Genomic DNA, 16,056 nt, shown 5'->3' on the forward strand with positions numbered 1-16,056 from the left:
ACCAACATAGCCAAGCAGTGTGAAAAGACCACCACAATTTATGGTCAACTTAGCAATCATCGAGCTAAACGAGAATTGGCCGATGCAGACTACAAATGTGGACGACGCAGACACGCAAGTTTGAGTTCATCCGTGCTCAGCGCTATTTGTTTTGTCACCATATAGTGCATCAGTTTTATCCACCATATAGTGACCGACAACGCCGGTTAAGTTTGCGCCCGACGACATATCAGCGTGCACTGAAAGAACACGTGACTAGCGTAAATTTTAGCTGACTATAACAACAACAACATATATATTGTGATGATGAAGTGGGGAGGTTTTCCACTCTAGGATAGCTGACTATAAAATGCACATGTTGCGCGCAGAAAACTGCCAACGGCAAACTGTGACTAACCCAGCCATAATATTGCAAGCACACAACTAACCAACCAACATGCCGCCCTGCTAAGCCAAATGGCTGCTAAATGTGTCTTTCGTTCGCTAAGACGACTTGGACACATGTAGAAAACCCCTGAATTTGAGTGGTTAAATAGGGATGTTATGTTCTTAATCGCGGCATATCATCTTACGAAGCAGCATTTTTTCCTGTTTCCTGTTTCCATTTTCCTTGTTTCCAGAACATGAATTTCGAGAACGGGGGTTTCACGACCAGAAATATCGAGGTTCTCCCTTATTCATCCCTTGACGGGGAGAAAGCAGGGGGAAAGAAAACGGAAAGAAAGAAAAGAAAACCAGTCAGCACTGACCCGGATAGAAGCGCGGTCGCCGCTTTCAACTTTTATTACGTCACGAATGACGTTTCTTTCATTCTCCTCCTCGTTTGACCCGGAGGAGCGAGTCGAGTGGGAACGCGCGCGGCGATGTTCAAGTGTCTTTTTTTCTACGAAAAACATCGCGTACATAGAAAATTTTCGTGTTAATCATCAAGCTAAGTTATCTGCTTCCACAACGCGTTCGGAACGGAAAATTTTTGAGATGGCTTTCAGAGCTCCTTTAAGAGGTGCGGAGCCTCACTTGGTATTGGCGGCTATATATGTTATCACTGCCAAAAGCTTGCGACACAAATCTGCTTCAATCGAAAGATAGATCAAATGCTTTCTAGCTTTCAACAAACATGCATATTCAGCGGCGTCCTACTCGTACCGTTCTACCTCGCGGACGTGATCCCGATAAGTGCTTTCGCGGATGTTCATGAAAAACGAGACTCTGATATAACGATCGGATTTCGCGTTCCCATCAAATTGTAAAAAATGTGCTGAGTGGATAACCTGTTGCGCAAAGATTCGGACACCGAGGCGATTACGGAATTCGAATTTCTGATCCAAAGAGTGTCCCAAAGGAAGGAAACAGAAGAAACAAGATGGAAAGTAACTGTTCTGAGCATGAGACAAACGAACAGACGGACACAAGCTTCAAGGTGACTAAGAACACGAACAATTGAAATGTGGCTTTTTCGACGACTGCCATATTTCAAACACGACAAGACCCAAGCGTTGCTTCAGATCCATACTGGATCATACTGGATCAGCGCTCTCTCCGTCCCAATGTATGGAACATGATTTATGCTTTTTCTCGGTAACCACTGCGCAGATTTTAACGCGGGCGGCTCCACTACAACGAGGAAGACGAGATGAATTAAATAACGCTGAAACAATTCTGAAAATGTCGTATGTATTTTACGGCGACGTCACGAATGTGAAAAAAATACACATTTTTTCACAAATGAAAAAGTTGATTGGTTAAAATTATAATGAAGACAACACCCCGGGGGTTGCTGGTGTGGCAGTAAATAAGTGGCTCACCTGACCTAGAATTGTAACTGAAAGAAAAGCCACTTTCCCGTTTTAGAAAATTCTCTCATTTGTTAGAGTGGAAATCATGTTCGTCTGCGACTTCGAGAACTCGCGTCCACGATCCCAACATGAATCTGCCCAGAACACAATTGGTGGCAGCAATTTGGAAAATAGCGTCTGTTGGGCTACCTGACTTTGGACAGGCGACACTAGGACTTGACCCATTTGTGACATCGCCACGCTTACAAGGTCGAACAGAACAGAGTGAGCGAGGGAGTAAAACGCATCGAACACAGTTCTAAGGACCGGCTGATGAAAAAAACTCCAGTTAAAGGTCCTTAAATTTCGTCGAAGGCAACGAGCAGTTCCTTTCCGAAGGCTCTGTAAGCAGCATGAGACGTGTTCAACTTCAACTAGGCTTCGCGTTGTCGATATTTCGATCTAATGCAGCGCCATTAATCACTGTTTACGCTTCTACCGCACTAAGAAGGGGCAGGGCACAAGTGCTGGACCCTACACTCTAAACCTGGTACCTTCTAGTAAAGGGTAAAAATTCCAAAATTTTTACCCTCTATTTCAGAAGTTACCTTGTAACCCATGGGCAATGATTGGCGCAGAATCTGCTATGCGGTGAAGCTGTTTCCACTGTGTTCGAAAGGTGCGACCTTTACGCCACAGCCGTCTCTGCTTTACACCACACTCAACACCGTCAGACTGCTGCGGAGTCACGGTAAAAAACGACGACGCACAGCTTTCACAGTACTCTCTCCTACACTCTTTCCCGCTCACTCTTATTTACGAACGTTTTATGCATTTAGAGGCATGTTTAAGCGCACATAATTCGAACGAACCTGTTGCAGAGGGGTTGCGGAAAGACGATCACTGGCTAGTATACTGTCCCGCATATTGGCCTCTATACTCTCCTTCTGCGCTTTGCTATGCGGAGCAGAATGTATTTAAAAGTGACCGCATCGATTCTCAAAACCTTGCGGTACACAAATGGGTCCTCGTGTCGTAGCTCCCGTAGAAGGTTATTTTGCAGACCGTACTCTTTCCTCAGCACCCATTCATTCGTCCATAGCTTATTTAACCGCTTCTTTTCGTGGCAGCATTCACTATCGTCAATGAGAAAGGCAAGAGCCACCAATTTTCGCTTTCTTTCGTCCATTGTGTACCAAGCGCCATGCACATAAAATTAATGCTGCAACGTTCAACCGCAGCGCGAACGTTATCCCCGGCTTCCCCAACATCTGGGCTGACAGCACATTGGAACACTATCTGTGTAGGCATTCCAAAAGGGCGTAGCCTCAACGCCTTATCATTTACCCCTCTCGCTCCTTCAGTCGCTGCGCCGTCACAAAACACGCTCGTGTGAATACACGGTAAGTGGAAGCGTTTCTTACAACCGCCAGTCGGACCAGTCAGTCTCGTTTGAAATGTCAGAATGAAGACGCGGATCTGAAGCCAAATCGCCCTTCACCTTCAGGATTTTTGCCGTTTCAGGTGTGTAATTAATATACTGTGAAGTAATATGTTCGGCTGCACCATGCGTTCTCATTGTCTGTTTTACTCTATTTGCAGGCAACCTGGACAACGACAGTGAGATAGAACGCCAGATAAACCCGTCGGCGACTGTATGCTTTGTGCAAACGGTATGTCTCTACACTACTCTACATGGGTTTCCTGTCATCGTGTTTTCTGGAACGATATTTCTTGCAGGTTGAGCGTATATGACGCAGCGGCCTCCCGCAAGAGAGACGCAAGCATCGTGTTCAATGTGGTGGAGACTCTTGCTTGTCATGACTGGGTTTACAAGTGCTTTTGCGGAAGGAAGACAAGGTGGAAACAAGGACCTATAGGTGTGCTCTTTTTCGTTGCTGTTCAAACTTCGATCATTACCAAGTTCGTGCCCCCATGCATTCAACCCTCAGGTGTGTTGATGATAAATGGATATGCTTTCAAAGGTACGTACTCGTGAGTGGTGAATAAAGTGATTTGTTGCTGCTATCTACTGTTTCGTATGGGTTCTTGCTGGTACTCACCTGCCGCAGACACGAGTGGCTTTCTTTCCCTGTATACAGTTCATATAGAATTTATGCGTACAATATGTATACATTTTAATGTATACAGCCAGTTTCGAATTTGGGGCTAAAATGTATACAGTTTCTAAACAGTACGCTTTCGAGTTTGTATACATTATGGCTACCTAATTTGTAACGCCTCCCGCACCCATTTCTTAGAAGAGCCATATAAAAACTAGATAGGAGCTGTATACATTATGTATGTACCTTTAACCCACCCAACCCAGGATTTTGTATATACTCCGTATACACTCTGGAGAGTAGTCAGGCTTAAGCCTGGTTAACTCTCGTAGATCAACGGCTTTGGAATGTCTCTTTCAGCTGTTCGGAATACAACGCAAACAAAGTACGCGCATATAAGCGCACCATGGTTAATTATGCACTAATTATTATTCATACTGCTCACGTCATCTCTGACGAACATAGGGGGGCTATGAGAGTTTCGCTACCTGTCTACATATACCACGAGTCATCGAACACCGGAAGAGTTGCCGCTTTACTGCCCTTTCATTTTGTACCATTAAGGACGTGAAATTCCTCGAAGCTTCAACGATTGGTCAACTTAAAGAAGCGCATGCAAGACCTGAAGAACAAAATATTATTTAGATCGTGGTGGTCGACAACATGGGTGTTCCCAGGATTTTCTCCAGGGTGGGGGCAAAGCGCTTCTAGGGAGGGGGGGGGGAGCAAGAGTGCAAATCCCCACACCATACCACATCTTTTTCGGGAGGCGGACGTTGCGCACTGTGTGGTTGTCCAGAGGTTCCTATTATGACATCTGAGAATAATCATTACGACCTATGACTAAAGAGTGCACTATTTTCACAGACGACCTTGAAGTTCAAGGGGGGCACGCCCCCCCCCCCCTGCCCCCCTCTCGGTACGCCCATGGACGACTCTACAACATATTACCTGGCGCGCCTTTCCCTCGCTTCTGCTCGCTTCGTGCAGCTCACGCCACCAGGTGACGGAACACTGTCGCGCCTACCAGAAGAATTGTAATTGTAACCCACGCAGGTCGAGGAGGCCGAACGCCGAACAGCCGCGTACTGCACGTGGCAGACGCCAGAGAAAATAAGAGCACTCCCCATCCGCCGTCACACTGGCTCCTCCCCCACGGAAATCGACGCCGCTTGCGTCGATTTCCGTCGTATGAATGTGTGTATGAGTGAGCAAAAAATGTAAGAGTGAAAGGAGGGTGAGTGAGTGGCTGGTTTGTCGTCCCTTCTGATGACGCACCCCGAAAGTCGCTGGAGAGGCGTGTTAGCTAGCCCTGGACCGGTAATCCAGAAGATGTGGGTTCGATCCCTACAGCTAGCTAACCTTTTCAGTGACTTTCATCTTTCATCGTTGATTTCTTAGGCAATTTGAGGCTTTGTTTGTATCTGTCCCTTCTATGTTGTTCCAGCATCAGAACATCAGTTTATCTCTTGTTCCCTCTCTTACCTGTACCCTGTACCATGCGTGACGTCACCGGTGGTCTCGGGTGGGCCACCGGCTGTTTTTCGAGCACGAGCTTCGTGCCACATGGATGACCAGTCATCTGCTTCCTCGATTTCGTTCTAAAATATTCGCCTGCAGTAAAAGCAAAGTCTATACCGAAAGCCCTACACGAACCCTGGAACAATAACGAGTTGTTTAATTTCTAGCACTTGTTTCGAATGATAATTCTTTGTTCTTAGTACCCTCGAACCTTAATAGCGTGCGCATATTTCCTTACTTGCGTAGGGTCAGTGAGCGGGCTTTCGATTGTCAACGACTGTGATATACGCGCCGGAGATGCGTGCATTGCTTTACTTTGCTCTTTCAAGGGGTATCGGAGGCGTCCAACTAGCGATGACACTCCCCTATCATCATCGTTAAATAAAGTTGTTATTCTTGTTGGTTGGACTGCTTTTATAGGAACGTGCACGTAAATAACAGCACAAAGAAGAAAAAAAGAATGGCTGGGGAACGGATGGCGCTGAATTCCCAACACAACAGATGGCTTGTTGTATTAGCGACAGGCGATGCTCATAAAATCGTCATTGCAGCTTACATATTAGGAATATTATCACTTATCATTTCCTTATTTAAAAATATATTGATTGTTAAGAATCCGCGAAATAAGCAAGATCAAGTGCAAACCATGCAGGAGGTATTACATTGTTTTTAGCAGAAAAAAAAAAAAAAAAAAGGCACGCAAGGAGCGCATTGCTGTGAAAACGCTGGAACGGGTGTCTCGTCTCAATACGAACTACAACTGTACAACACAAAGAAGTTCCAACGGGGTCACGTAACGGAAGAAAAAAAGAGGCAAACGAGAAAGAAGTTCCATACGGAAGAAACATCCATAAGGAAAGAAGATCCAAACAAGATAGAAGATCGATGCGGCAAAAAGATCCGTAAGGAAAGAAGACCCACCAGTTGATCTTTTTTCTTTTTGGATCTTCTTTCCTAAAATCGTTAGCACTGTTTCCTTCGTCTTCGTCCTTTCCACTTGTCAAAGATATCGCCAATTTTACGTTTTTATTTCCCGTATCGTCGTTAATGATTCTATTATGACACTGTATCACTGACACTGTATGTATTTCCACTCCTCTGCAAAACTCCTTGGAAGGGTTCTTGACGTTATGCGAATAACCCGTAGGGCAGAAGTGGTTTAAAAGAAAAATCACGGTACCGTGTGACAATATCAAATAGCGAAGCCACCAGCTCGTCTGCTTCTTCGCGGTTTTATCTGAGGCCAAATTTCAGCTTCTCTCGCAATCGATGACATCTTCCATTATCGACGAATGGATAACCAACAACATTCTGTCTGTTGTGATTCTATAAAGCATTAGTGGTTGGCAAATACAGGTAAGGCAACGTGGACACCGTTGTTTCTTCACCCGCAGCTCACGCACATTCCAGCGTTGACGGTATTATCTCTCAAGTGGCACTTCCTTTCCGTTAGGATGTCAAAAAACAAGAGGAAAAGAACTCCTCAACAGCCGCTGGTTTGAGCCGGTTTTTCCAAGCAAGGACGGTGACATCGCTGAATCAGTCCACTCTGCTTTGCTGCGACGGTGATATCAGCAAATTTGTCGTTTGTGACACGCAGCGAGATGGGCGCTCCACAATTCTGCACGAAGAAAATCGTAAAAGGGTAGTTTCATTTTAAATTGAACAAGGTACCGAAGTCGTGTCTTCAAATTCAAACGAAGAAATTTGGAGTGGACTTCGAGCTTCATACCTCTCCTTTACAATATCCCGCAGATATCTTTTTTTTTTTTGGCGCCTGAGAGGCGCGATCTCTTTATTTTAATTTTATTTTTTTCCCCGGGACACTGCGCGGGAGTGGTGGTCCTTCCCTGCGCCAATCGTTTTCATTCAAGCATTTCATCCGATAACACAGCTTTACTGTGGGCGGAAAAACTTATCAAATACACGTCAATCCAATGTGTGGTGTATTTTAGGCATATGGTGACTCCTTTTACGCTCTCACTAGATTGAACCACATGGTTAAACATTAGGTTTCCTCCTCTCCCCCCTTGCTTCGAGAAAGAAACCCCCTCCCCCGCCCCTGATTGTAACGTTTGTGGGGTTTATGGAGCCCAGTCCAGTTTCGTGACACTTAGACCTTTTGTCATCGACTTTCCTCGATCAAAGCGCTAAAACGAATACCACGCTAAAGTGTGCGCTCGTAAGTGTGCGTTCTCTTTTTCGTAATTTTGTGTTTGCTGTCCGTTGTTCGTGTGGTCCTTTTAATTACGTTTGTCATGTTTAGGCATTAATGTCGAACGCCAACATATATACAAATATATAAACGTTAATATCAAACCTGACCAAACTGAATCCAAGATGTAATTGAGCTAGGCTACATGATAAGTGGTAGAAAATGTGCGTAGAGAGCGGACAGGACTTCTCGGTGTGGGACAATTTGGTGCGGGCACCTCGGTGCTCGGACATGTCAGTGTCTATACACCTTTTTTTGTACACTACCTTTCCGGTGGCTGATTTTCATCGCTCGGGCTTTACTTTTATTCTTCGCGGAAGCACGTAGAAGCTGTACCTAAAATAAGATGCAGTTGATTCTGTTTTTTCTTCACAACGACGCACCTGCGAAGCTTTCTTTCGAGGTGCTACTTATCAAAGTTCTTGGAGTAAGTCCTACTCTATGAACGTTGCTACTAATATACTGGATATCCGCGATACTTTCCGACTGAATTTTGTAGAATACAGAATTGCATAATTTTGATAAATAATTTCTATGATTGTTTTCTTTTTAACGTGCCCACAAATACACGAATTTAAGCACGCGCGTGTTTAAAGGTACTGTAAAGCAGCACCGATCAAATGTCATTTAGTGTGGCTATTCGATAGTCGAAGCCACCAGGACAAAAACTGTGCAAGTTTCATTCCAATCGATGGTGCAGTTAATTAGAAAATTACAATTAAAGATTACGGGCAACACTGTACTAGGTATTCGAAATGAATCCGTACTTCTGATACATACGGCGACAACCACATTGCATGCGTATAACACTGGGTCCGACATAACAATCCACCACAATCCACCATAAAATCCGCCCCTGCAATACACGGTTGTGCCTCATATGCACCAAATGCTCATAACCTCCAAACGCTCAAAACCTCCGAACGCTCATATGCACCGAAAAAAAGTTGGTGGTTTTGAGCGTTTGGTGGAAATGAGCAGGAGGGGAGAAGCTGCTCATAAGCACCAAACGTCCAGAACATCCGAATGCTCATATGCACCGAAAGGCGGGAGACCACAAAGGCCGGGTCTTCCTCTCCCGCATTTGGAACAAGGTCATAGGGTGAGAAAGGTGGAATGAATGGCGACTACCAAGGCCGCTTAATGTGTCAGTTTGAAGTTTATGTAACAGCTTGGTCCTGCTTGTATGTAGCCAGAACGAATAGCGCCTTCTCGTTTGTGGATTTCAATTTGAGCTTTATTTTCATAGACATGGAGGCAGCCTAGGACAAAAGACTTGATTCTAGCTCGAAAGGCACTCGCTCCCAGGGCTGTAGCAACAAAAAGCGTGGCCCCTCCGAACATATGTCCGGGTTCACTTACAGTGCAGAAGCTGGAATACGATATTTATATAGGGTTTATATTATGCATACATAGGCCTGCAGTGAACATTTGCGCAAAACCCTTCTTTCGAACAAGAGAGAAACCAGGAAGGTAATCCAGAAGATGTGGGTTCGATCCCTACAGCTGGCTAACCTTTTCAGTGACTTTCATCTTTCATCCTTCTTTCGAGCCTTGTTCTTCGCAAGTTGGTTAATCAATGCATCATAGTCCAGAGATATGATAACCATGTTTTCGGTTGACTACGAACTCAGAAAGCCTGACATCTCTTATGGTTAATTGAGCAGAGGATATTCTTGATCGGTCACTTTCATTGTGCTGAGACTTCTTTCAGCATCAGCGACAGTAGCTGGTGTGGTCAGAAAATAGAGTGCTGACGCAAATGCATCGTGTACGTTAAAAATTGTTTGGCGTCTCTTTGTTTGGCGTCCTCTCTTTTTCTCAATGACACTAAAGGATATTCCATTATAAGTTCGCTGGCATCGATGTCTACCATTTTTACTTCAAAATTTTTGCTGCGATTCTCCAGTTCAAGTTCCCATTGACGCTGCCCCAAGTTGTTAGCGTTTTACAGAAATCCAAACAACTTTTACCACTCCACGAGTTGGTTGACAAAACAGAAGATATGGCCTGATCAGTGAGAATAAGAAAGAACTGAGATTTGAATTTTCGTTCTGCAGAAAGACGACTCTTCCTTTTTATTTTTATTTTTTTCACTTTTAGGAGAAGGTAGCAGACATTGCAGAACTGCTTCATGATCTTGTCGCGTTGTCTGTACTGCGCAAAATAAAGAGAGGAACAGAAAGAACAGACGCAATTTGTACAATACAAGCGCTGCAGCAAATGGAACCGCTTTTATGTTCCTCATTAAATGGCGTCCAGCATTTATTGTTCATTAAGATTAATGCTAATTTAAAAAAGCATGTCTTCCAATTTCGAACAAATGAGGAGTGCGAATGATAGCACTTTATTGGCTATGATTCGGTTTATCAGATGTCCACAACGACGCTCCTGTATTGTTGGGCGCACGGAACCGCGCGGGACCATTTCTTCCTCCACGCAACCAGGGACCAATTTTTCCGGGACGAACTTTTCCGGGACTATTTTTTTCCGAAACTCCATCCAACATGCTCTACACATTCTCGCTCCTATAGTTATTCTACCTTCGGTCTGGAAGATGACTGGTTTGGTTCTTTGGATGATTGGTTTTCAACTCATTTCTGTTTGCTCACCGTTTTAGGCATTCAAGAACAACATTATTTCCTCTTATAAGTAGAACTCGGAAATTTAAGTGCCAAAACCATGAAAATAGAAAGATATTTAGACCCCAAAAAATACCTAAACAGGCAAGAACATGCACAAACAGACACGTTGTAGCACATGCCAAAACTACTTCTAATGTACGCTTCACGACGCAGACTTTATACTGTGGAACTGTAGCGAATGCTGCAGAACCATTCGATGACGCCAGTGCCTGACTGCGACGCTGTGCAGCGTCAATCCTCCTTCCTGCACCGCTAGTTCAAGCTCACTGGGTGTTATCGTTGAACCTCTAACATATATTCAGTTTAATGTTATTTCTTCAGTTTATTTTTACTACTCGTTTTCTCTTGTGTTTACTCGTTTATGTAGCTTAAGGCGCTATGAGTCGACGGCGTTCCATGTTGATATCCGTTCATCGGCCACATTTTCTCTTACACGTTTTGTCAACCACACTCTACCTCAGGTAGGCGAATTTAATTCACTGTGGTGACGATGAAAGGTCTCGCCGTTGTTGGCCTCACAGAGGTGGGCAACGTCACGACTGACGGCCTTGGGGAATGTGCATCCTGGTCGACTTCTATAGGAACTGTGCCGACATATGATTTGGTCGAAAGACATTTAATCGAAGATCGAAACGGTAGCGGTCGTTTGATCGATTTTTTATTGGTTCACTTGGAGTGTTGAACGCCGGAGTTCTAAATGCCGTTATCCTAAGCAACATTTAACTGCGTGTAACCCGTTTGCACGTAAACACATTCCTCATGCTAACCCACTTTGTCAAATAATAATTGATTTCAAGTATTAAACATTCTTGGCAAATAAATAAAAAATAAATTAATGACATTTTTCGATTATTTATTCCTGTTGAATGTGGATAAATTTTAACAATGTATTATTGTTTCTGACAATCAACTGACCATTGTATAGGAGAAAGAACAGTTTTAGTTTATTTACTTTTCGCCTATGTGCAGGTGAATCTAAATTTAGTTCTCGCAACAGACATGTAACCGAAGAAGTCCTTCGAAACCTAGACAAGATAAGCAGGGCAGCACATCTTTGTACTTTCTCTATTTTTTCGGATAGCGTGCATGTGTAGTGACCCAGATTGCAGATGCATACACTAAACGAGGTTGAACTAAGGTTTTATATGCTGTTAATTTAATATCTTTCGTTGTGCCATGGCGAAATTTCCTTCTTAGCGTCCAGACTTCGAGTGGCTTTCGCGCACATATGGCTATCCCGTTTCAGACCGTTCCCTTTAAATATGTCACCAGCAATGAGAAGGGTGCTCAGAAGAAACAGACTATCGGCTGCTCCCAACCTGGGGCAACTTTCTTCAACATGTGTCCGACTGGTTCGTAAATTACAAACGTCTGCAAGTAACCAGTGGTCTCCCTGCAAAAAAAAAAAAAAAAAAAGAAAAGGAAAAGAAATAATAATAATAAAAATGAAAAAAAAAAAGCAGAGTACCCTGATTGCCAGCTCCGTATGCTCGGGTCAAAAGTTACAGAAAAAGAGGTGCGGATGACACAGTGCATGCAGTTTTGAACTCCCTTCGAACAAACGTCTTTCGAACAAACGGCATCGATCAACCGGCTTTCGATCAAACGGTTTTCGACCAAGCGGCGTTCGATCAAACGCCTTCGATCAAACGTCATTAGACCAAACGGCGTTCGACCAAATGGGCGGACACTACGGCGTTCAAACACCAATTGACTCACGATAGATAAAAACTTCCATAAAAATTCGTTCTGACTACATACAAGCAGGACCAAGCTGTTACATAAACTTCAAACTGACACATTAAGCGGCCTTGGTAGTCGCCATTCATTCCACCTTTCTCACCCTATGACCTTGTTCCAAATGCGGGAGAGGAAGACCCGGCCTTTGTGGTCTCCCGCCTTTCGGTGCATATGAGCATTCGGATGTTCTGGACGTTTGGTGCTTATGAGCAGCTTCTCCCCTCCTGCTCATTTCCACCAAACGCTCAAAACCACCAATTTTTTTTCGGTGCATATGAGCGTTTGGAGGTTTTGAGCATTTGGAGGTTATGAGCATTTGGTGCTTATAAGCTACTACCACAATACACACAACGATCCACATCTGAGGATAAACGGATAAGCGAACTGAAATGAAATGCTGAGCTGTTGAAAAAAATGTGTCAGACGTTCAAGAAGCCAGACAGCGTCGGGACTTGTTTGTTCACAGAGGTTCACAGAGAGAGTTTGTTCGTTCGAAAGAGGCCGCGAACAAAAGGAGCGCGCAGGCGCAGCAGAGAACTAGGGAGAGCCCCCATCGAACAGCGGCCAGCATTGTGTTAGTTCGCAAAAACAGGGCTTAACAGGTTAAACTGTTAACAGGGGTTTCAGAATGCATAAGTAAACAGGAAAACTAATAATATGGTTACTAAAATGACGAAGTTCCAATGTCATAGTGTGTAATACCAATTTTCAGTGTTGCCCGCTGTACAGGGGGTTGTTTGACACCAGGCGTCGCACCGCTCCACTACGCCGCAGCTACGCCGCATCTTTCATGGCAAATTAAAAATATTTATAGCGCGTTGTCGGTCGTATGGTTCCGCATATGGTATTTAGAAGCAACAAAGTCTCTAGTCACATCACCGGCATATCATGCTTGTCTACTGCTTTACAGTACCTTGAATTATATGTTTCCCACGGTGTCCGCCCATTTGGTCGAACGCCGTTTGATCGAAGGCGTTTGATCGAACGCCGCTTGGTCGAAAGCCGTTTGATCGAAAGCCGGTTGATCGACGCCGTTTGTTCGAAAGACGTTTGTTCGAAAGGAATTCAAAGCTGCATGCACTGTGTTGTCCGCACCACATTTCATGTAACTTTTGACTCGAGCATACGGAGCAGGCAATCAGTGTCCTCTGCTTTTTTTTTCTTTTTGATTTTCGCAGCCGAAGAGGGGAGACCACTGGTTAGTTGCAGCGTTTGTCATTTACAGATCAGTAGGACACATATCGAAGAAAGCTGCCCCAGGTTGAGAGCAGCCGATAGTCTATTCTTGTTTTGGGCACCCTTCTTATTGCTGGCGACATATTTAAAGGGAACGGTCTGAAACGGGATAGTCATATGTGCAAAGCCGCTCGAAGTCTGTGGGTGCTAAGAACGAAATTTCGCCATGGTACAACGAGAGGTATTAAATTAACAGCATGTAAAAGCTTAGTTCGACCTTAGAGTATGCATCTGCAGCCTCGAATCACTACACACGCACGCTGTCCGAAGAAATAGATAAACTACAAAGATCTGCTGCCTTATAATCTTCTCTAAGTTTCGAAGGACTTCTTCGGTTGCATGTCTTTTGCAAGAACTAACTTTAGGTTCACTTGCACATAGGTGAAAAGTAAATAAACTGAAACTGCTCTTTCTCCTATACAGTGGTCAGTTGATTACAAGCAATAATACACTGTTAAAATTTGTTCACATTCGACGGGGATTAATCATCAAAAATATCATTTACTTATTTTTTAATTCTTTGCCAAAATGTTTAATACTTGACATCAATTATTATTTGACAAAGGGTTGGGGGTTTAACAAGTACAGCATGTTCAGTCACTATGTGTCAGAGCGGAAAAATCTATTCGGTTGTCCAACGGGTTAAGGGTGAACAACCCTGGCCCTTGCACTGCTTTTTGGACACGAAAAAGTGGGTTAGCATGAGGAATGTGTTTACGGGGAAGCAGACTACACAAAGTTAAATGTCCTTAATGCAGTTATCCTTAGGATAACTGCATTTAGAACTGCAGCTTTTTTTTTCCTTGTCTTTTTTTGTCATTTTCGACACTCCAAGTGAACCAATTAAAAAAATCGATCAAACGACCGCTGCCGTTTCGATCAAACGGCGTTCGATCAAATGGTTTTCGACCAAATGTCTTGCGTTCGATCAAACGGCTTTCGACCAAACGGCGTTCGATCAAATGTCCCGGAACCGTTTCCCACATCTGTTGCCAATTCAAATTTTGTATTTTTCTGCCTGTCATAATCACCGATGAGTCACCAAGCACTGTGAATTCACCTTCCGTCAGAATTTCGGATTTAAGCTCTGGAGAATTAATTTTTCTATGAAACACAAACTCGAGACCCGCCTCCCCAAATCAGCTCGTCTGTACGGACGCCGTATATTTCCAGTGCACTGATGACGAAATTTGGTCGGCTTATAACTATGCGCATTTAAGAGTTAACAAATTCATTATGAACAATTAGGTAATTATATGTCGTAATGTAATAATAATTCGGGTTTTATTTGGCGAGACTATTAAGATCGTGAGCGACACCACAGTGGTCGGTCTCCGAATTAATTTTGCCCACCTGAAGGTTGAGTGCCATTGTTGCTCTAGGTTTGATCACATGAATATGCGCCTGCTGTCCGCTGATGCCAGAATTGGTAGCGGCATAACAAATAAACTCACAAACGGAATACTCCAGCAACTTGGTTTCGAATACGTACTGTTTGTTGAAGGGTATCGGCTTGAATTAGCAGCCCTGTATGTATACACACCATATACTAATACTAATGTACTGTGACCCATCCCATAAGTGAATAAAACAGATGTTTGGAGTAGTTGTTGACTCAACGTCATAACACACTGAACTTATGAAAACAAAGGCCACGCCCGGTTTTTTGTTACCTTGCTGCGGCAAGCCCATTGAAGGGCCCGGATGTCGAATTTGGTTCCAACTAGAGAATGTTCATATCTTCTGTCGCATATCTTCAGCCTAAACCAGACCTTCGAGCAACACACCTACGCACAGACTTATAGGACCAACAAAGGGTTGCCACCATATCATTCCAAGATAGTGAAAAGGGCAACTGCTATTACAGTCCTCACAAATACTATCGGACCAGCTCCCGTGGCATAGTGATTAGGATAATCGCTTTCCACGCCGAGACTGGGAGGTGACACGGGTTCGAATCCTGTCACCGCGGCTGTGCTGTCTGAGGTTCTACTTCGGTTTTCCGAAGACTTTCCAGACGAATGTTGGCAAAGTTCCCCCTGAAGTCTGCCCAGGACGCATACTAACCCCCCTGTCCCTCACTCCTTCCTGCTGTCCACTCTCCATCTGTCCACGTCCTTACGCCGCTCATAGCCACAGTTGCTTCGCGGCACTAACACGGAATTTAAAAAAAAACTACTATCGGCACATCCCGTTCACACGAGGCGCAATTGAGCTTCCAGGAATAGGTTGCTGCGGAAGGGAAGCTACGTCCTGGACATCGTCACGAGTGTCGTGGAAAAGCTTTTGCATGATGCAGGAGGACGAATTAAGGAGAACGGCAAGAGACAATGCATGTAGGATAGCCGCCCCACCTTACGTCCACGATATAAAAAGAGCGGAGGACGAGGTCCATGTTCTTGTGATCATTACCTCTGTGTTACCCCGAAATAATGTCAGCTGCAAAGACTCCCATAGGAAAGCAGACTTTTACGTATCTGGAGTACGTACTCAAAATACAGTATTTTAAATAGTTTTTCCGGTATTTTGGTACTGTACTTAGAACTTTTTGCCACAAGTATTTTAAAAGTATTTAAATACTTTTTTCAGTATCTGCCACTCAGTACTCAAAACAGTTTCCTTCTTCGTCAAGCCGTATCTAGCACACTTCCCCGCGTGACCAGATTTTCAGCTCAGTGGAACTTCCATCTTTCTTTCTATGTTGGGGAATTCGCGCATCTGTCAGTTATCCTCCTGTACAATAGACTGGTCCCACGCTTGACCTTGCTTGTCAATAGTCCGACCCCTTCGGCAGAAAACGGTTCCTATTCATATTGCTAGGTGAATCCCCCTAAGGGAATTAGGTACAAGAGAATTCCGGC

The 16,056-nt window shown here is 44.2% G+C and overlaps 1 protein-coding gene and 1 long non-coding RNA gene across 4 annotated transcripts in view; one reads left to right on the top strand and one right to left on the bottom strand.

Annotated features, from left to right (window-relative positions):
* The window catches only part of LOC135391477 (transmembrane protein 94-like), a 587,105-nt gene that overhangs the window by 19,243 nt on the left and 551,806 nt on the right, over positions 1-16,056 (bottom strand). The window contains exon 25 of one of the 2 annotated variants that reach the window (XM_064621741.1): positions 6,546-6,980. The exons of the other annotated variant lie outside the window; for it this stretch is intronic. Coding sequence (XP_064477811.1) covers positions 6,843-6,980 — 138 coding nt within the window. The 3' untranslated portion in view covers positions 6,546-6,842. Of the gene's footprint in view, positions 1-6,545; positions 6,981-16,056 lie in introns of those variants that run through there. 2 annotated transcript variants of the gene reach the window in all.
* LOC135391479 (uncharacterized) lies at positions 3,140-3,803 on the top strand. Of its 2 annotated transcripts, XR_010421964.1 has the most exons (3): positions 3,140-3,299; positions 3,378-3,448; positions 3,516-3,803. It is a non-coding gene; the product is annotated as an uncharacterized LOC135391479 (long non-coding RNA). The 2 variants fall into 2 exon arrangements; XR_010421963.1 differs by having other exon boundaries at positions 3,378-3,803.

This window comes from Ornithodoros turicata, chromosome 4 (assembly GCF_037126465.1).
Source record: "Ornithodoros turicata isolate Travis chromosome 4, ASM3712646v1, whole genome shotgun sequence".
Taxonomy (NCBI): Eukaryota; Metazoa; Arthropoda; class Arachnida; order Ixodida; family Argasidae; genus Ornithodoros; species Ornithodoros turicata.